At 39.7% G+C, this 22,942-nt stretch overlaps 1 protein-coding gene across 5 annotated transcripts in view; it reads right to left on the reverse strand.

Moving 5' to 3' along the window:
- The window catches only part of FARP2 (FERM, ARH/RhoGEF and pleckstrin domain protein 2), a 73,387-nt gene that overhangs the window by 24,578 nt on the left and 25,867 nt on the right, over positions 1-22,942 (reverse strand). For 4 of the 5 annotated variants that reach the window (XR_009724194.1, XR_009724193.1, XM_061345267.1 and 1 more), the window contains exons 5-13: positions 21,907-21,985; positions 20,150-20,247; positions 17,846-17,960; positions 9,449-9,596; positions 7,999-8,094; positions 7,440-7,603; positions 7,223-7,291; positions 6,057-6,114; positions 5,167-5,407 (exon numbers count right to left, since the gene is read on the reverse strand). Coding sequence is in view for 3 of the 5 variants with exons in the window: in XM_061345267.1 (XP_061201251.1) it covers positions 5,167-5,407; positions 6,057-6,114; positions 7,223-7,291; positions 7,440-7,603; positions 7,999-8,094; positions 9,449-9,596; positions 17,846-17,960; positions 20,150-20,247; positions 21,907-21,985 (1,068 nt within the window). In the remaining 2 variants the exon portion in view is untranslated. The remainder of the gene's footprint in view (positions 1-5,166; positions 5,408-6,056; positions 6,115-7,222; positions 7,292-7,439; positions 7,604-7,998; positions 8,095-9,448; positions 9,597-17,845; positions 17,961-20,149; positions 20,248-21,906; positions 21,986-22,942) is intronic. The other variant, XM_061345266.1, reaches the window with a different exon arrangement.

The raw sequence follows: 22,942 nt of genomic DNA on the forward strand, positions 1-22,942 counted from the left end.
AGGCTAGTAAAGTTTACCCAAGGTTAACTGGGTGGTAGATGATTCAGAGAATATTCTACGACCCGTGTCTTGTGCAAATTAAGAGTTCCACTAACTGAATACATGAAGATCAAAAATGCTCTGATGTAATGCTTTACATTTAATAAATGTGTTAAGCATAGAATGGTTGTAAGTATACACATATATAGTGTGTATTTTACACAGATGCAGAAACGAGGTGCAGATTTACACAGGTGCAGATTACATTACCCACTCAAGACACAATTCTCAGTGTCTTTCAGTTGCACTGCAACAAGGCAAGTAGAGGACTGCAAGAGAGCTAAACCCTAACTCATTTTGAAAAGCCACTAATATTGCCCTGCTTTCTGTGGCTACATGTATTTTCTAAAGTAGGAAAACAGAGAAGTGGAAGGATGGTAAATAGCAATAGCTCCAGCACACTCGTCACTGATCCACCACTGCAAGAGCTGGTGAATACACAGTCTAGACCAGGAGAACAAGCCTGGCAACCCCAGTGGCTGTCTGTATTGGAGAAACCCAGCACTAAAACCTGTACCTTGACTAGAAATATAGGTACCTATGTATGTTGTCCTGCCCCAGCCTCCCACAGATGGGGGAAGAAGCAAACATGAACGAACGTACCTGCAGAAGTGAGCATTGGGGAGAGGAGAGGATGACCACTCACTTGCCATGGACAAGCAAAGGTTTGCACCTAGGTTTTCATCTACTCCTACCACAGAAATCAGTACCAAGAACTAAGTTTTACTAGTATCAACACCATAAAAAGAACCCAAAACAAACCACAAGGAGTAACACTGCAAGCTTAACAGCATGCTGGTACTTGGGACAATAACCACACTGCCCCAAAGTTCACCAATTCCCTCAGACTACCCAAAGAGAAATGATATGGCCAGAGAACAGAAAGCCTTTCCTTCTCTCACCTTCTCTGCCACCTCAGGAGGCACTGGGGAATAAGAGGATGCCTGGCATGCCTCTGCTGCACTGAAGTAACTCCCAATTTGTACTCAAGTTCACTGTGAAGCACCAAACCATCTCATTCCCATAAAGGCAGGCTGGTTTTCTCTAAACCTCTATTGGAAAGCGAATCTGAACTTACCACTTTTGAGGAAATGATAAAGAACCTTTTCTCACAGCTTTCTTACTATAATTAAAAGCTCTGCTTATAAACTATGTTTTTTCTCCTTCTGTGCCTGTCTGGGAAACCACGAATAAAACAACAGAGCTAAACATGCAACTATATCCTCAGAAACCATATAGCTTTGAAAAATCAGAAAAGCCCAGAAAGAAACCACGACAACTACATGCTATCAATTAGCAACAGCAAAGATATAACCAACAGGCAGCAGCACTGAACTCTCACACAGCCTGGAAGTACACTCCAGGTGCGCACCCCCCGCAAAGGTATCAGCTTGTAGGTGCTGACCAGCATCACCTTTGCTCAAGCACCTTAAATCCAGGTATGCAGAGAAGTCAGATGATGTGAAGGATCAGTGTTCCTGGTGACGCCATAACCAAAACCTTCATCTGAGCAGCTCTGTACACGTACATCCTCACCTGTGGATCCACACATCTTGTTCTAAGATCAAGATCCTAGTCACACCCATTCCTTTCAAAAACAAAAGGGGCATTAAGACTCTTTATTACCTTGTATTTCCTTAAAAAAATCCCTGAGATTTAAAATTGCCAATAAAAGATCTGCACGGTTGCAAAATACAAGAAGAAAACACTACATACGCCTTTTCAAACTAACTGTGGTGCAAGAGAGCATATTGACAAGCCTTCTCTCAGGATTGCCAAGCATGGTTTCTGAAAATACAGGCAGCTTCTTCCTAATATCTTTTGAAAACCTAGACAGTTCAGTTGGATTTATTCCCACACTAAACAATTCCAACACATTTAGAGAGGATGCTTATGACTGAGAACACAGAACATGAAATGAAGGCAGACATGATTATAGACAAATAACTGAATCCTGATTCTTTTTCTCAATACATTAACAGCCTTTCTCTAAATCTTTATCCACATATTTGTCCCTGGCTCTACCACCTCTAAGAGTCTGCAGACAGATTTCTTTTTTCTGTTTTGTTTTTCTTTTTAAGTTAACACAACATAGTTGTGGGAAGGAAATCAGACAAACCACCTAAAACATACTTAAAGGTGCCAGCTTTGGGCACAACTGAAGACCTCCTTCAAGTGCCTATTTAGAAATGCCACATTACACATCCACAACATCACCTCCACAGGTACGAATAAAGCCACACGAAGAGCCAGAACACACATTCAACAGAAGAAAAAATTTAACAAAAATAAAGTATAGCACTTAAACAAAAAAGATCTATCAAGTGCTGTACATTCCTGTAGGTCCAAACTAACACTTTGTGCTAAATGTGCTTTGATTTTCTGTGCCACTGACAAAGGGGACAGGTTTCCCTCTGGAACGACAGTGGAACCACTCAAACACAGCAACCACAGTATAAAAGTAAATGCTATGAATAATAATCATACCTTGGTAAAAGCTAAACTGGAAGAAATGGGTGACGAAAGGAGGTTTTACCTCCTCATATTCTACCATTCACTGAGAGGAATTCTCTTGCAGTTATCAGAATTTTGAGAAAGAACAGGATTTTGTCAATGTTCGAGTAAAGAACTGAGGTCTTTTAGCACTATATCAAGTCCACATTTAAGAAAGCAGATATAAATAATATGAAGCATAGAGCTATGCTTATAACTATGAACTGCTTATTTTGGAGGCAGTCACTGTACTAGTGGGGCACTCTCTCTGCAAAAGACTGAAAACTGGGCAACAGGGAACCCCAAAACCAAAGTGTTGAAAGAAATGAAGCCTTCCATCAAAAGGTTTCAGACAGGTCTGTATTTCACGTTCTTGCTTGTACAAAAGCAAAGCACTGTAAAAAATCGCTATTATAAGCTGCAGCTCAGAATTTCACCCCTCCAATCCATCAGGTTGGCAGGCAGGAAGGGCATTTCACAACTTCTAGTATTTCACCCCAATAAACGTTGCTAAATTAGATGTGACTGGTTCAGTAACTGTCTTTTCAGTTACGCTCTCAAAGTTACAGATGAAGTCTCACATCAAAACACCTGACTAAAAAAATAATCATGAAAGCAGTAAAGCTCTGTTTTCTACAGTATTGGCTCCTCCTCACACCTCAACTGCTCAGAAAGATCACGGTATGTTTCTGATTGTAGCCCAAATTTTAAAGAGAACGTTAAAGCTATCACTGGGTTTGCCACCACTATCTGTATTCCCCAGATAAAGGACACTTTCATGAATTAATCTGTATGCATTTTATGCAGTGATTAAATAAAGAAAAAGGTGAGACAAAATGCAATGGGGATTAAGTGCTTTTATAGTCTATGCATATATCTCCAAACTGCTGCAAAGCTGAAGGGTACTTGTTTGTTGCTAGACTGCTGAAGGCACTTTGAAGTCAGAAAATACACTGATTGTCTTCACAAGATGTTTTGGCTATTTTCATTTGATTGCATACACATTTGCTCTTCTAAACTACCATGTAGGTTATTCATTCTTTGAGTATACCACAGACACGTTGCATAGGTTGATAGTTTAAAACTTTCCTTTGTAGTTCATTTGAAGATTGTCCTTTTTTGGTTTTTGATTGTGGAAACAAGCAAACAAATAAAAAGCCCCAAAATGAGGACTCTCACCATAGAGCAGGAAAAGAGCTGACTTATGGGATGCGTCTGCCTGTTAACAAGCATGTGCAAAAGTTACTGTTGTATTCAGATGTTGGAGGAGCAGCGTATTATTCCAGACACTTACACGTACATTTGTAGCCAAAGAAGTCCTTCAATGTATTGCAGTCTGTGATGTGCCAGGGATGACACTTTTCTGCAATCATTGGGTTTTCATAAAAGCAGTATTTTATGAACATTGTAACCTATGGTAACACATTCTAGATGCAGTGTGAGGCTTTTAAAACAGCACCAAAGCTAGGATGCTTTGAGGGAAACTGAAGAGGTACATGAAAAAGTAGAACTAAAAATCAACTATGTTATGAGATTAAAACTCCAGTCACTGGATTAGAGTGTTCATGCCTAAAGTGACTGATACCACAACCTTTTCAGTTCTAAGCCTGAACAGCATAAAGGGATCCATCACAAAAATCAAGCATCAGTTGACATGTGCCTTCTCTGCCCAGTCTTCTTGCGTGAGATTTTTTAAATTGTTCTGAAAATCGAAAGCAATGTTTTCACTGGTGGCTTGTGCAAAAGGGTTACTAAAAAAAAGGTTTACGTCCAGTGGCGCAGCAGCTTCAGAGTCCCAGGAATCTGTGTCTGTGCTGCTGGAGTCTTCTGTAGTGGTAGGTGGACAGCTCAGCTGTTCCAGCTGGTCAATAATGTCTGTGAACTGAAAGGCTGAGCTGGACTCGGAGCGCACCGAGTAGGCAGGGAAGTTCACCATGGAGCTGGCCTCTGAATGGTTCGCAGAGCTGTATGCATGAATGGAGGATGCACCGTTCAGCACCAAGTTATTGAGGGAGCTGCTCTCGGAGCGGTTGTTGACGAGTGAACTTGTTTCGGATGGGCTCAGGAGGCTTTGCATCCTGCTTGCTTGAGCCTTCACCTTGAACAGCTCCGAGGTATCCGATGGTCTCTCATTGCCATTGAAATCGCTCCCTTCTTCAAATTCAAACTCATCTTCCATATTCATATCTACAGCTTCAGTTGAGTATCTGTCAGGGCTCGACTGAGGAGAGACTGTATTTTGCTGAAGGGCATCTGTAGTTAAGCCAGGCAACTCTGACACATGCTTAGAGAAATCAGAGCCTTTTAACTCTAAACCACTGTACACATATGAAAATGCCTCAGAGCCACCAGCAAAAAAGGAAATTTCTGCTGGGTCATCATCAATAAATTCCTCTGACACCTGTAACTGTGAATTTGTCAATGTGAAAAGAGGGGCACCCCGACTGCCATGCTGATGCTCTCGTTCAGCAATGAAAACACCTGTGGTAAAGTCATCCTCATCATTGTCATTTTTACAAACAGCAACCCTGCTCTCCTTACTACTCCTCTCTACATCTAGATCTAAACGGCAACCATTCTCAACAACAGGACAAGCAGGGTTACAGTTTCCTGCAACACTATCAAACCCAACACCTTGGAGCATGGGAGATCCAGGCTGCTGCATCAGCTTCCTCCCAACTTCTTCTGCTGGTGCTGCACTGTTCTTTTCTGGAATCCTTGTGCATGGCTCGCGGGGGTTCGAAGACAAAGGGCTGGTTTCTGCAAAGATGGGCAGGACAGGAGTAGGAGTGGCCGATGAGTGAACTGAGTGGAAGGGAGCAGCTGCTGAGGCAGGAGACCCTGGGCTTCTCAAGCCCTCAATAAATGGGACACTCTAAGAAGAAAATTAGACACAACAGAGAAATATTTTTACAACACATAATACCAAATGTAGCATCCAGTACCTGATAAAGAAGGAATACATGCTTCAGAAGAGCTCATTTAACTGCATACAGAAACAGATCCAGCAGCCCCAGTAAGAGGCAAGATCTTTTTTCCTGAATTCTGATAACTGCATGGAAAATTAAATCCATGCATTTTATAGCCTCTGCTGAAAAGGCATACACAGGGGGAAGTAGCATAAAACAGTGACAGCATAACCCTGTGATGCTTCCTTAACCTCTTGCATGTAAAGCAACTGCATTCAACATGCATCATTTTTTTCTTGGAACTGACTGTGGAAGGCATCTATGCAATGAACTTGAGACTTCCACAGAAAGCAGGCAGATAGTAATTAGAAAATATGACATTTTATTTTCAGTTAAGCTGAGCTCTGAAAAGGAAAATATTACTCTCTTTACACTCCACTGGCTAGAACTATCAAAACTGGTACCGCTCACAAGAAGAAGATGCGCATCAGGGACAAAAATCAAACAGTGAAAGCAATTCCAAACAATTGACTCAGATCACCTCTCCTCCACTGTTATCTCAGAAAGCTGTTTGCCAACTTCCGTGACTGCAATACAGAATGCTGCAGAACTGACCTGCTTTGGCACTTCTGTGTTTGAAGCACGAGTGGATGCTCTGACTTTGCTGTGCCTCCTGCAAACAGAGAGCATTCTGTGAGTATCCAAGAAATGAACCAGCCTTCTCCCCTCTCAATTCATCTACTTCCATTCTAGTAGCCAACAGAAACATCTCAAGCTGTATTTTATCATATTTTTTTAAATCTTGAACCAGCCACAAGAGTTGTAAATTAAACAAAGCAAGAGTAAAATCATACAAAAAAAGGAATAAAGCAAGATCCAGATCATTCATACCACTGAAGGAGAGCTCAAAAGCAACTTGGGGCAGAAGACTAGGCTAAATAGTACTCTTAGTTTAACTTCTTCCTTTGTCATCAGTATAAACATCTACAAATGAATGGCTTCAAGAACAGAATGAGTTAATCTGCAGCAACTGTACAAACAAGTTACAATTCAGTTAACCATATAATTTATGGCATACAAAATGCTATGTGTTATCCTGCATCAGGCTCATGGTTAGATTTATTCTGTGTCAATAATTTACAAGAAAAAAATAATCAAACTTTCATATTAAAAAGGAGCTCAGCCAGAGCCTAAGACAGTGGAAGTATATATTAATAGATAAACAAAATTTTATAAATTCCCATGAAGTTCCTATAATCTTTCAGATTGAAGACTATAAGGAATTTCCCACATGTAGACTGGATGGTTTAATCATTAAGTAAGTAAAAAGCAATTTTATAATTAAAATGCACATTCTTAACTTATTTAATTATAAGTTTAGAAATTCATTAGTATTTAAGGGCACAGTTTGAGGCTTGCAGCTCCCAAAATCAGTTATGTGCTCTACCACTGGCTACTTGCACAGCTACAGTGACGTACAGACAAGTCCTCGCTGATTTCAGTGAATCTTCAAAACATACTGAACTTAAGATGCTAACTCACATATTGTCCATGGACATTAAACTGCGATGCTGAAACTTTCCTAAGCTTCATAAATCATCACAACAGTATAATTTTTTTTCCATTTATTTCAGCTACCTTAAATCTGAGGTAGACCTCAGTACCTGAGAACTCAACCAATGAAGATGTCTCCATGCATCATTTAAAAACACTGAGATTTAGGAAATATGCACTATGAAAGTGTCAAATACATTTCACCTTAAAAAGGTATTTGTATGTACCTTTCATATGGGGTTTTCTTCATCCCACTGTCCTTAATGTAATCCACTAGTTGCTTCTGTGTTCGTCCGCTGTGAACCCAACAAAAGTACAAACATTATGAAACACAGTGGATCAGAATGACAGATGGAATGACTTAAGAATAGTTTTCCTTTTTGATCTCATTTTCTAAGATATAAGGAATTCAAGCTTTAATGAATCTGTTATGTTTCTCCCTACCTGTATCTGAATGATGATCCTCTGGTGAATAACACTGCTTTAGCCTTTGGTTTTGGCTGATCAAAGAGCCTAAAGAACGTGTGATACTCAACACAGATTTTCCAGAAGTTTTTACACTCATCCCTACTTCCCAAAAGAAACTCCAGTGTATCTTGATATGGGCCCTGGGAACAAACCACAGAAGTTAAGCAGCACAGAGAATGGCAATGGAGGAGAAATGGAAAAGAACAAATAGGTACAAATAAAAATGCTCAACTTTTTTCAGAGTAAAAGTACTGAGACAGGATGCACCAAATACTTGGTTTTAATTTGTTTTTCTATCTTACATTTACACATGTTTAAGCCTATGACAAGGATAAGCTCAGGCTGATACACAAAAAAAATATCTAAGAAGAGAGACATGGGTGAGAAAGGAAGATTTTTACTTGAAAACTGAAGACAAGGCTGCCCCAGTGAAGTTGTTTCACAAAATCACAAACTCTAAAATTTTCCATAATAAAATTAAGTGTATGCATTTTTTTTTCAACACTGACCAGCCTACTATTATAGTAAAACTTACACAGACCTCTGGGTGGAGTTTAACAAGGAATCTTTTCCTCTTGAAGCTTAGCTTACGGACCTTCGACCAGTTGAAGGTATTGATTTTCGTATTCCCCTGAATTAAAATGGTAACAATTAAAAACTGGCAAAAGTTTCTAAGAGCAACAAACAAAATGTCTGTTCTGCAGGTATACAGACATGTGCATGGACAGGCACCACCCTCTCCAGCCTATTCTACTGGATTTTTATTTCTGGTGACAATATTCCCTTAAGCAATTTTATCTTCCAGTACAAAGACAGCTACAAGTGTGTGATGTCTGTGATCTCTGTGCAGACACTTAGGAAACCGAATGAAAACCTAGAAAACCAGATGGGAAAGGAACATTTCAACCCCATCAATATTCAGGACATTTTATGGTACAAGAAAGATGGTTTCATTTTATTTCACTTGCTTTCCTTCTGCTCTGGACAGAACTCTAGACACCCTCCTCCAAGCTGATTTTCATCATTCAGCACTAACAGTATATGGAGGACTACTTGCAAAATGTGCAAGGAATACTCCTTGCTCACAAGCCTGCTTATTTGGCTAAAACCAGAATAAAACCAGACTCTGCCTTCACCCTGCTGCCCTACATCAGACATCCCTTCTGTGTACCACTGACTCCAAAAGCCTCAGAGAAGGACCCTGTCAGCACTCACTACCGCATCAATTCTCCTGTTATCCTCTATAAGGAAAGAGAGGGAAAATGGAAGTTCAAGAGAAAGACCCAAAAGAGCTGAAATGATGGAAAACCCAGGGGGCTGAGAGGCCACTGAGAAGGACTGAGAGGAACTGCAGTGGCTGATGCATCTCCAAAGAGAAGCTGACCCAGAGTAACAAGAGAACATGAAACACAGAATGAATGCAGAATAAGTCTCCAAAAGGAAATATCTAGTAGGTAAGCTGTGTTGTGTGTCCTGGAGGAGGAAAATAGTATGATCGCATTCATAAATAGAACTCTCATCACTGAATTGCCTATTTAATACAACAAAACCAGTAATTCTAAGTGGTCCGATCACTTCAATGAAACAGCAGTTCTGTAAACTAAGAGCAACACTATCCCAGCAAAACCACACTGTAACATTAAAACAAGGGAAACTGAACTGAAATCCCAGATTTACAGACTTGAGTTCAAGGGCTGTACCAAACAAACTGATGATTTTCATTGAACACATACATAACTTTCAAACAGGCAACAAAAACCCTCCTACTTTGCTGTCACTGTTGGGTTTGATACTGCTCTCTCTGCACCAACAAGGACAAACTGCACCAAACAATATCTGGGTGGCTTAACTGACACTCCCTTAACCATAAAAAATTGCTATATTTAAAAACAATTAGAGACACCTGAAGTTATAATGAGACTTACTCCCAAGAGGTGCTAGCGGAAAGGCTGACACATGTACCCAGCCTGCCCTCCCCACGTTACCTGGAATACCAGCACACCCATGTGTGAGACAGCTAGATTAATTTTGGTGCCCTCACGGTCGGATGCAAGGTGAAATCTGATGCCATACATCTCCAGTTTTCGAGCAATTTCAAGCACTTGAAAATCTGATTCAGCAGGAGTTTGACCCCTATAATGAGGAAGAAGAATAAATCAGTTTTAAGAGCAATCTGATTCTGCAATATTGCAAACATTGCCAATGCACTTAAGTCTTAACTCTGGCACCAAATGAGAATTCTCTCTCTCACTTAGTTGAGCAGTTTCACTCCAAGTATTACACCAAAACTTTTGTAATAGGAACAATATACAGCAGTAAATGACCAACCTAAAATTTATCCCTCATACAGAGGCACTGAAACAACTAACTAGTCCACAGCTTTTTCAGTTTAGATTCAATAAAGTCAAACAAACCTGAATTTATTCCACAATGCTCCTTCTTCTGCTTGCTTGCATACACATCAGTATTAATCAGATAAAAGTAGAGATGAAAGAGCTGCACACCCAGCACAACAGAAACAAAACTAATACTGCAACAGAATGACCCATTTCAGGTGGGGTTTCGGGACTGCATCAGAATTCTCACGCTAGTACTACGGGGTGCAATGCGTTCCCCCAGTCTCTGGCTGTGTAATTTCCTCCTTGCCAAGGAATCCAGAGAAGGATTTTTAAAAAGAACTAATCTGCTGTTGAAATGCCTTTGAAAACAGGAGGAAGATGTACACACATGGAGTACCCCTTTCTGAGCATGCACAAAGCCCAGGCAATCAATACAGTGACTGTTACAGACTCTGGCTCACACCAGTCACAGATTCAGCCTTCATTTACTTCTCCACAAGTCTGCTGAAGTCAAACAACTGACATTTTGTTCTCCTGCATGACAAAACAGCTCCTGCCCCCACCCCTCCACACCCTTTTTTTTTCCACGAGGGGGAATTTACTGGATTACAGTGCATTTTTCAGCTGGTGCTCAGGAAAGGGAGGGGTGGCCATGGACCATGAACTGCAGCTACACAGCAGAGCCTGCACACAGACGAGAGCCCACGTGAAGACAGTCCACTTGAGCTAGCTACAGCAGGAGGCCCTTCTCCTTTGCTCACTCCACAGAAACACAAGTAGCACAGGACCTGCCAGGACACTAGGACTGGTGACACTGCTTCAGCCACAGTTATATAAAGTGATCCCTGCATCTCCACTGAAAATGATTAGAAATAATAAATATTATGGTTCTTCCACGAGCCACCTATGCCAGTGCATTGATTGCACTGTTCCTGCATTTCCAAGTGCATTAGCATGTAAGGTACAAGGAAGACAAGGGGAATAAAAATTATTACTCTATTTACAACCATCTAGTCCTGAAAACAGATTGGATCCTGCAAAAAGACAAAGTTTAAAAATCCTGCTTTCCAAGAAATGTCCTTCCTTCCATAAATCTGTGTGTCATTTCATTAAAACAGATGATGAAGTAGTATGATCTATTTTCGTGCCCTATGTAGTGCCAAGCATAACGTCGGTACTGAACACATTTTCCTGCTACCCTGACTTGATTTTCTAGGCATGCTCCTAAAAAAATACCTCCTACTTACCTGTAGTCATTTTTCAGACTAAACAACCTTTTTGCTCCATAGAAATTTCTTTTAAATATAAATTGAGAATATTAAAGTGAATGATTATTACATTTGAATTTATCAGAAACAGGGATGATGACAATACATATTACCTGCATGTAGGAATGAATTATGAAACTTATTTAGTATGTTAACACTTCAAAAATGGGAGCTGTTAGCAGAAACAATCCTTCTTTGATTCTTAATAAAATGCTCCTGAGACTATAACTCACACAAAAACGGACTGAGAAAGTACGCCTGAATGGACATACACTTCACAACAGGATTTCAACAGTTTCCTATTGCCTTATTCATTCTGGAGGGGAAAATACTAATCTAAAATACTACAACAGGAAATCCAAAATTTATTTTGCCAACTGCAGAAAGCTGGGATTCAGTGAAGTTCCTGCCTTTACAAGTTCAGCCCATATGCCAACCTACCCAAATGCCAATGTTATATGACCATGTATGCATAAAGGGATTGCAAAGAACAAACACAGAGGAACAAAAACCCGACTTTAAATGGAAAAAGAACTGCCAAACTACATAGAGTCTTGTAGCTGCATTTCTACCAGTGTTACCACCACATGAACTGGTTACGTTGAAGAGCTTAAACAGGTAAAGCAGATTTCACCTCCTCTTAATGAAATGGGTAATGCTGGAATAATTGTTTTTATACTGGCTTTATGTGTTACTAACATAATTTCTCCATAGACTCCTTACCTGCATCAAAATAGCTCAAATACCATAGTTCCTGTTTATTAAACACTTATTAGATAAAAAAGGTAGATGATAGATACTAATTTTGGCCACAGCTTCTTAGAGTTACACTCTAAGAGCACTGTGTGTAATTTCCACCCACACTAATTCCTGCTGTAATTCTTCTGAAAAGAGTGACATTAAGAATGAAAGTGGTGCTTTGTCTTTTAAATAGGGTGCTGCTGATGCTAAGGTCACTGGAGGCTGGGAAGGGAAAGGAAACAAAAATTAGGATAAAATGGTGACTAGAAAATTGGAGGCATATAGTAATAAAAGTTCTTCATAAACAGGCAAGTGATGCAGAACCACTGACGGCTATTTTATGTTCCATTAGATATGAGCCAAAGCACAGCACATCTCAGAAAGAACTGAAAAAACAACCCAGATTTAAGAGAGTTTTTATGTGCAGGACCTGCCTGTACCTACCAAACAAGGAAGAGCCTTGAGTGGGGAAAGCTGGTCGCAATGTTGGGCACTCACCCTATATCACAAACACTTACAAAGGAGAAACAGTTTGAGAGTAATTACCCTCAGATGTTTGCTGCAGACTAAGCTGCACAGACCAGCCTGAAAACAATCTGGTCTAATTTTGCTCATCCATTAAGCAGATAAATCTACTTAATCTTCCAGGTCAATGGACAACAAACTATCAATTACAAGTGTTTTCCATCAAAAACTGCTGTCAATGCAATAGGTTTTAGTTTAAAGGTCCCTTACATACACATACACATTTAGACAAATACCGATTGTGTGCTACAATACTTGTGGGGCAATGGATTCAAAATAAATGCTGCTAAATGTTAAGTGATTTACACAACATTTAAAACCAGTGATTTATAAAGAAGTTTAAAGATAAAGTGTCAAACACTGCACGTGTAGAAATTGTTCAGACTACGTAGCAACCTGAAGTTATCATTTTTCTAATTTACAAACAATTTAAAGAATTTAAATTACAGACAACTAGGCTAAGAAGCTGTGACAGGACATGAGGGATAACAGTAAAGGTAAGCATAAATCGATCAAGCCTTCAATTTCTTTCCTGATTTATCTATGTACACACAAACAAAAAAAGAAACCCACAGCCATCTGAACACAAGCAAATCGTGTTACCTTCAATTCTAGAATACACTCCCCTCAAAGCAAGTATTCTACTAGCACTACTTGTAGGAAGGCAAAACCACTGCATTTTGAGTGTCCAGGGTGCCAGGTTTAACTGCACCACCACCAATACACCATCTTCAAAATATAAACTACTTTTTTTTTTCTTTTATAAACTACAGAAATAAAATCAGTAAAGTCAATTCAGGCTTTTGCTGAAGCAAACAAGTAATGTGCTACACCAAAACTATAACTCATCCTGTTTACTGTTACTACGTTTGCAAATTTAAATGTAAACTTCATCTTTCAATATTTGTGGAATTAAAAGAAAGTATTTGTACAAGAGAAAGAAGTAAAAAAGTATATTTAACAGAAAATAAGGTTTCAATTCCCATCTTTATGAATAAACATTCCTGATGTACATTATCTGGATTAGATACACGCATTCTGTTTTTTTCAGGTTTACATTCTTCTGCCATTTCTAATGGTAGCTACAGTGAAGCAATAAAAAGAATAAAGATTAACATCAAACCACAACTCTCTAATGTGAAGAGACACTCCATAGCGTCATCCAAAAGGACTGAACACCCTCTGCAAAGCCGTACACATCCTCCTGCTCCCCCAACTCACGTACGGTACTGGAAGGATCCTGCTGCAACTCTAGCCCAAGAAAGTCAAATTGAAACTCCAGGCTTGATACAACACAGAAACCACCTGAACACTGGTGTATGAGTAGGGGTGCTGAGGAGGAAAACTGAGGCAGAAATAAGATGATGCAGTCGTAATGTAGAGATGAGCCATCCTACCAGAAATGGTTTCTTATCCCTGTAGGCTCTGTTTATGTAAGAAGCCTCTGTCAAAAGCAATCATCAGTGGAAGAAAACACCAGTCTTCTGAAGCCAGAGTGGGGAAATAATGTCAACTGAAGGAAATAAAGATTAGAAAAAAAAAAAAGAAACATGATGCACAGGGATAATAAGAAGCATTTTGTCCATTTAACTGGACTGCCCATGACCAAGGAGGCAAATGCCCAAGGTCCACACTCCTGCTTGCTCCTTCTAACAGGAACAAGGGAAAAAAATGTGGATGCGTTCTGAGAAAACACAGGACCTTCACAACTACTAAAAATGGAAAAGGGTGGCCAATACTGCCTGGGCAAGGGAAGCGAGAGGAGACGTGTAAGGAAGTCAAAGCTATTTTTAGGATTGCAGTGCTTCCAAAATTACGTCTCTCTAACAAAAATTTTTCCAAAGGCACGGGGCAATTGGAAACATGAGTTCGAGGTACTCAGGTATCACTAATGTTCTGTTGTAACCATTTCTAACCACACACATCAGCTTTTAATCTTAACATGGCTTGAATGTACACTTCCAAAACACTGCCTTAAAATAAGATTTGCAATCATTTTAATAACATGGCTGTGTTAGATGCAATTTTCATTAAGCTAATGAAAAGTACACTTACAAAACATGGAATCTTTTTGCATTAACCTTCCACTGACTTCTTCCTGACAAGCGAAAATACAAACTTTCCTTACTCTAAAGAACAATTAGAAGTCACTTGTTTGAAACAAAAGCTCAACCCTAATTAGTAGAATTACCAGTCCCTCACTGACTCAGGAGACAGTCACGACCTTTCCATCAGAAAAGGAAGCCAAGAAAATTCCCCACGAGCAAAAGCAACTCAGATCCGGGCATGTGATTAACAAAGGGCTGTTCTGTAGATGGTTTGGATGTAACTTACCCCAGAACTACAAAACCCACGTTTCTTCTCAAATTTTAAAGCAATCAGCCTGTACTGCACAACCGTGTCTAAACCTTCATGAAGCCATTTGTACCTTTAGACTCCACAGCACCTTGAATCAGTAAGTTTCACAATGGTCTTACGAGCTGTATGAGGATGTTCCTCCTTTAACCATTTGAAGTCATTGTCTAATTGTTTCAGTTCTTTTGACATAAGAAAAATAATGACATATTTCTACCAAATTAGTGGTTTCCTTTCTCAAGCCACTATCTCCTAAGGTGAAGAGCCCCAGCACACATTTCATTTTACTTCAAAATCACTTCAAAACAACGTGTTTGTTCCCTCACTGTTTCCACACGCACCTCAAGGGTTCAAATGCAAAAAAAAAAGTAACAAACACCTGATTTCACCGAGAATTGAAATTGAAATCCCATCAGTACTGGTAATTCAGTATAACTGGAAATGAGTGATCACAAAAAGAATTGCTGAAGTTCTTAGGAACTGATTTTCTAATAACACAGTATGTTTCTTAGCCTTGAACACAGATGCTGCCTGAAAAACATCCTTGTTCTGTCAGTCAGCAACAACCGCAGAGCAAAAGGAGAATTTAGATGTCTAATATAGTATTCAGATTAAAACACACAACCATAAGAAACTGTGCAGGTGGATATTTACAGCTAACAAAAGCACTTCAAACTGTTAAATCCTAATATGGAAGGTCTCAAAAACTACACCCAATGGGTGAAATCAAACCTCTGTCACCATTTTATCAAACACTTTGTCTTAATTTAACCTGTTGCCTCCAAGGACTGCATAACCAACATTAGGGCCATTATGGTTGGGAACAATCAGGAATTTCTCAGCAATATTAACACCATGTGCTTAAAAGCTGTAGCAAATACAGAATGCAAACCCTGATCTTCCAAGTAGTATTTTGGTCATAAGAGAACCTCCCTGGAGGTTGACTACCCTTCCACAAGCATCATATGTTGACTTGTCAGTCTCACCTTGGTGCCTGGCAAGATCCTAGAGCAAATCCTCCTGGAAACTATGATAAAGCACATGGACAACATAGGGCTGATTGGTGACAGCCAACAGGGCTTCACTTAAAAGCAAATGGTGCCAGACAAATCTGGTGGGTCTTCTGTGATGGGGCCACGGCACTGGTGGGTAAGAGACTGACATCATCTACCTAGACTTGTGCAAGGCATTTGACACTCACTGTCCTGCATGACATCCTTGTCTCTAAACTTGAGAGGCATGGATTTGACAGATGGACCATATGGTGGATAAGGAATTTGCTGAATGGTCACACTCAAAGAGTTGTGGTCACTGGCTCCATGTCCAAATGGAGATCAATGAGAAGTGGTGTTCCTCAAGGGTCGGTACTGGGACTGGTGCTGTTCAACATCTTTATTGGCGACAGGGACAGTGGGATTGAGTGCACCCTCAGCAAGTTCGCCAACAATATCAAGATGTGTGGTGTGGCTGATACACTGTAGGACAGGGATGCCATCCAGACAGACATGGACAGGCCGGAGAGCTGGGACAGTGTTGAACCTCATTTAGTTCAACAAGAGCAAGCTCAAGGTGCTGCACCTGGGTCGGGGCAATCCCAAGCACGAATACAGGCTGGGCAGAGACTGGATTGAGAGCAGCCCTGACGAGAAGGACTTGGGGGTGTTGGTCATTGAGAAGCTCAGCATGACTTGGCAGTATGCGCCTGCAGCCCAGAAACCAGCTGTGTCCTGGGCTGCATCAAAAGGAGAGTGACCAGCTTCCGGTGCTTAAAGGGGCCAACAAGAAATCTGGAGAGGGGCTTTTTACAAGGGCATGTAGTGACAGGATGAGGGGGAATGGCTTTGAGCTGACAGAGGGGAGATTTAGATTAGGTATTAGGAAAAAATTGTTCACTGTGAAGGTGCTGAGGCACTGGCACAGGTTGCCCAGAGAAGCTGTTGCTGCCTCATCCCTGGCAGTGTTCAAGGCCAGGCTGGACAGGGATTTGAGCAACCTGGTCTGGTGGAAGGTGTCCCTGCCCATGGCAGGGGGTTGGAACTGGATGAGCTTTAAGGTCCCTTCCAACTCGAACCATTCTACGATTGTCTATTCCAAACCTGCTTACTTACCAAGCTTGCTTACTTACTTACTTACACTGCACACACTGAATACATCTTCACATTTTAAAGCCAGACAGATTAGACTGTGAAACACATAGAATCATAGAATAGTTAGGGTTGGAAAGGACCTTAAGATCATCAAGCTCCAACCCCCCTGCCATGGGCAGGGACACCTCGCTCTAAACCATATTACCCAAGGCCTCATCCAACCTGGCCTTGAACACTGCCAGGGATGGAGCATTCACAACCTCCCTGGGCAACCTATTCCAGTGCCTCACCACCCTAACAGGAAAGAATTTCCTCCTTATATCCAATCTAAACTTCCCCTGTTTCAGTTTTAACCCATTACCCCTCGTCCTATCACTACAGTCCCTAATGAAGAGTCCATCCCCAGCATCCCTATAGGCCCCCTTCAGATGACCTTACTATACACTGAATGTGCACAGTGGAAGAAGTTGGAATTTCAAATAATAAAGCACTCATTTATGCAGTTCCTGACCGTGTGTTGGAATTAATTTATATTTGTGGCAAATAGTTTCTTTGTCCCCAAGAAACTTTACTTATTTAAAAATACTCCAGCTGTAAGATGAGGTATTGCATAAACTCTGATAAAAAGTTATTTCTTTGCCACTCCCTCCATCCTTCTACATCTTCGTTATGTTTAATACATAGAATGAGCACAATGCAATTGTTTTTTAATAACTTGGAAAAAAGCAAGGCCTATGCATTTGATGACAAGCTGAACCTAAACTTTGTAGATTGGATATTCTGAAGAATGATTTTGCCTAAAACCATTCTTATAAGCTCATGATAGCTCTTTGCGAAATGTTATTAAAGGTAAGCTGAAAAAAATCACTTGAGAAAAATTACCACCCAACAACTTGGTCCTAACTATGTAACAATCATTACATCCAACTTTACTTGCTAGATATAACTGGTATTTAACTTACACAACCTTAACACCATCCTATTGTGCAGTGTACTTGACCTCCACCAAGCCAGTCCACCTGCTTCCCAGAAGTACATAGTAAGGGTATACATTAATTCTGACTTACACATGTTTCCTGTGGAACTCCAGAATCTTTCCTTCAATTCTTTCCTGGTTTGGAAAATACTGGTTTGTTTTAAGGTGTTCTCGATCCTCTGATTCATCAAAATCTCCTATTTCAGCTATTACAGAAAACAAAACCTTGTTAGAATACTAAGAAATAATGGAAAAGGAACAATGACCAAAAATACTTGGTAAGGAATTACAGAGATCCCAATAGCCAGAATGTATTTTCCGTTAAGTGCTACAAATCTGTGCATCACACTGTGTACCCAGCTTCATTTTACAAAACATTCACATTTATCCCAAGCAGACTTCCTGGGGATTACAGCAGCATTTCAACATTGTTTGGAAAATTCACACTTTGACTTCTTTACAGTCAAAGATGTGAGACTTGTAGAAGGCCTGCGAGGTGATCTAAACATTTCTTTGTTACAGGTATCTCATACCAAACCAGCATATTTCAAGTTAAGTTTTCTAAATAGATGTAAAACAGTTATGAACAAGCCTACTTGGCAGGAGGGCATATTACATGTTGGGTATTGCAGAAAATAAATACATGGCAAAAGAGAAAGCAATGTTATGTGACTGTACATTCCCACAGTGCCTACATCTTGAATTTTGGTTTCCCCTTCACACATCCACACCTTTCAGAAATCATGCTGTGGATTTAGGAAGAGGTTTACAGAACTAAAAAGCATAAATCAAAAGTGCAGAACAGCTTCCATCTGATTAAGACGTGAAATGACCAGAAATCTTTGGCATGGGAAAGAAAAGCACGAGGCAGGCAGAATGTATGGCACATGTATATAAAAACTATGAGTTCAATAAATACATTTAAAAAAGCTATTTACACTTTTGTGATAATGAAATATAAAGTTACAATATTAAATTAAAATGCAAAAGTTTTAAAAAGACAAAAGGATATATGTTATCCTACAAACCTTGCAAAAAACTAAGCTGTGAAGCTCATTAGCATGGAAGGATGCCAGAAACGTAAGCAAATTCAAAAGTTAGACAAATACATGGAAGCAAAATTCATCAAGGGCAACTTGAAGAGATGCAGAGTCAATCTTCAACTTACAAAGGCCACATGCAAACATTACAGGATGGATGAAGCAAAGGAAGTATTGCTACATGCTTGCTCTGTTTCAGAGGCCTTCCCCATAACATCTGCTATCCACTACTGTCATAGAAAGGAGACGACTATGTGAACTAATAATCCCATTCAAAGCAGCTGCTCTTTAAGAGAACACAGCAATATCCTGCTTAAAATCAAGCCAGCAGAGGAAACAAGAGAGAAAATTGAAAGGCACTTCTGTAAAATAGTTTATCTTAAAAAGAATCATATTCTTTGTCACTTCTGATTTTCTAGAACAGTAGAAGCAAACCAAGCAAGGCCAGACACTGAGATTTGCTCACTAGCTCCACACTGCACTGCTGGAAAATCATGAGCAAAGTTTAACCATGTCGCTCACTGACAGCACACAAACAACTTAGATTTGCTCTCATAATGAAATCACCATAAGTAATATTATTATAAGTAATATTATTATAAGTGTATTATTATATTAGATTATATTAGATAACTAATAACCATTTAGCAGTGCAGGTTTAGTTTCAACCCAGGAAGGAGGCACAAAACCCCATTTCTGCAGCTCAGGTTACAGATTTGTAAACACTATCATTTGGCAGCTGCTCTGGCTGATTTGGTGTCTGAACGCATTCATGTTTTTCAACCTGCTCTTCTTAAAGACCATGTTTCAGGTGTTTAGGCATGTACAGACTAAGCAAGCAGCAACATGGGGAGCTCCCAAATTAATTGCTTCCCATTTCCATTTTCATTCCCAGCAAAGAGGAAAGCTGCTGATGATCCTACTGTTGAACTTGTCCTGGCACATGTCTAGTTTTACTTCAGCCTAGTCTCTATACGCTTATCACCCCAGCCACAGGGAAAGTGAGAAATGAAGCCAAGGATGCTCAGAGGCAGATGGGAGCAGCTGTCTGGAAGATAAAGCATGCTAGTGATCCAGTTTGCAGAGACAGGGAAAGCAGACAACATGCAAGGTGTTTGGTTTCATACAGTCTCCATAAAGCCAAAGTGATCTCACACATCAGCACAAGCTGTTCGTCACCACAGCAAGCCCTGATGAGAATCCCGGTGTTCAAAATTAACAGGTTTACTACATGTAGAGAAGGAATTACCCTTGAGACAGAAAATGCTTCTAGTTAATGAAAGATTCTGTGTGCTATTTAACTCAGGTCAGCAATGGCAACATCACCTGATGTCAAACACAGTTGAGATACTCACACTGGAGAAGGTGAGAGACCAGAAGAGCAGCTGTATTGTCACTGCAGGTCAGTCGTTCCTCTGCCAAGTCTCTCTTGATTTGCAACGCAAACAGGTACCTGAGAGAGAGTTACAAGTACTGGAGTTATAAGTACCACCCTGAAGCATGAAAGAATGATGGAATGACTGAGCAAGGTTTTATAAAACCAGGATCTCCTAATTCTTCCTCTCTCCAAAAAACAAGATAACACAGAAGTCTTGCTTGCAAGAATGGCCAGATCAAACCAAATAACCCGTGACTAATCCAATGCAATTTATCAGCACAAATGAACACACAGGAACACGGAAGCCAGAGCACAGTGTTTTTAACAAGTTTGATTTTTGAAGTAACAGCAGCTGTCATTTTTAGCTGGAAAGAGATTTAACACTTCATGTGATTTTATCTCTTGGAAAAAGATGGAGGAGCATCGTTAATTCTAATATTCTGTTAGGAAAAATAATAAGCATTTCTGCTAGCACTCAACTAATCTACTCATTGGCTGTATTTTCCAAGACCACAATGTTAGCAGCCTACAAAGCCAGTAAGAAATGAAGTTTCCTTTTCTTATACTCCTCAACTCATTTAACTAAAGTATTTCCCAATCAGTTGTTAAAGAGGAATAGATCTCTGTCTAACAGTCTTGTGTACATAATAAACTGACTGCAAAACATACAAGGACAGAAGAAAAAAATGGCACCCTTGAAAGCATGCTGGTAAGGACCAATTCTGTAATCTAAACTAATTTTAATATATTTTTATGAAGGTACGAATGAATTCTTCAATCCTCCTCCTCATCATCATAATCATGGCTTGACTTCACAATCAAAGATTTGGGAATTCTCAATACACTTACTATAAAGAGTACATAACATTAACAGCATTATGAAACACACAGATGCTCTAAGCACAGACCAGAATTCCACAAAAAATGCTTCATTAATGGACAAAAATACAGTTCCTGTTCCCAAAAGCTATGTTCCTAATGAAATTCTTACAAGAAACAGTAATTAACATAAGAAAATTGGGAGCAAATGAAATATTTAGATATTATTTATCATTAAAAGAGACAACTGTACCATATCACAGCAGTTATCATGCTTCTTTGCTCTAAAGTAAGTCTGAAGGATAATAAGGAACCTCTGCAGATCCCTAAAAGGAATTCCAATTAAACGCAGTACAACTGGGAGAAGCACTAAATGAGTTCTTTTAACACTAAAATCCTGAGTAATGTCCTTGTTAGAGGCACAGACTTCAACCCATGTTCCCAGATGCTAGCAAGTAGATTAAGGTCTGCTTAATTTACCAAAGATTAATTGGCAATCAGCAGAAGTTACTCATGATGAGCATCAGTGAAAAAAGGTGAACAGTAAAGCGTGTTTGCTAGTTGTAGGATACTTAAAGTATGGACTTCAGAAGTTTAAAAGATAACTCATTTATTAAAATAGGCACTGATTATTTTATATATGTCCTGCTTATAAATTTTAGTATTTCCTCTATATCCTGTCTCTTTTGACATCATGGTGTTTGGCAAACCCTATTCTGGACTGTTTTCTGATTTGAGCAATATTTTTTCTGGTAACAGTCATCTGCCAACATGTGTATGATAAAACTGTGACACTAACTAATGAAAAATGCCCCTTTGCAGTTTTGTTTAGCAACAGATACAATATCCCTCTGCCCTTACCTTCCTTTTATTTCAGTAAGTAATGCAAATCAACTTCTGCAAAAAATACTTTACCTAGTATATTCCTCTTGCAACTGACCCGGGTCTGGAGGGAAAAACTTTACAGCTAGACGAAGCATTGTAGTCTTTGGTCCTGTAAGAAAAGGTTGTAATTTCACAAAAAACTCTCCTTCGTAAGCACATGCATATTATGTTTTCCAGCAAGCAGAGAAATAAAACACACATGAAGTCTAGCCAGCTTTCAGCCTGCCAGCTAACTGTAGCGGGCTATAGATTGTCCACATCAACAGAGATGCAGTAGGTAGTTCCTCTAAAAACTACCCATACTACTTCCAAGGTAAGTCTGGAGTCTCAATGTTGTAAAAATAGGCTTGTGCACCACTAAAGCTATAGTAATACCTCAAAGCAACAACTTGATCCACACAAAAGCACTGCAGTGAGAAATTCCAAGAAGGGGAGGAAGGTGGAGACACATCCCACAGACTCTCCCAGCACTAACCACCACCACCAGAGCGGTTTATGAACTGAATCTGCAAGTCCAGCTGGACCCAGCTGGCTCCATGTGGCTCCCAGCATGACCGTTAATACCCATATCCTCCCATTTTTAACACTGCCCTTGGCAACCTTGACTACAGGAAGAAAACTAATTTATCATTTTAATCTAAACAGATCCTAAATAGCTATTTGGAACAGTCGGTAGCGTAACACTTTGCAACAAGAAAACCCCATTTGCAACTATGAAGAAGAGCAGTCATAAATTTTGGCACATCCCCATTATTTTAGGCCATTTTAGAGCAATGTACCGTCATATGTACCATCACGGAACACATGGGCATCAGCCTATGATCTAAAGCCAAGTTTTCCCAGTGCCATTCTATATCACTTATTTGGTATATACTTATATATATAATTTATGTATTTATATACAAATATATACCATTTATATGGTATAGAAAAGGATATGGAAAGAGTAATCAAGCAACATTGCCAACCATCAGACCTTTTGACTAAGACATAATTCTTTCCAGTCAGGAACACCAGAAAAACAAAGCAAGCCTACTGTGTGGAATATATAAAAAGATGGCACTTG

Source organism: Neopsephotus bourkii, unplaced genomic scaffold (genome assembly GCF_033783945.1).
Source record: "Neopsephotus bourkii isolate Nb327-2 ecotype Australia unplaced genomic scaffold, CSIRO-AGI_Nbou_v1 NB_234, whole genome shotgun sequence".
Taxonomy (NCBI): domain Eukaryota; kingdom Metazoa; phylum Chordata; class Aves; order Psittaciformes; family Psittacidae; genus Neopsephotus; species Neopsephotus bourkii.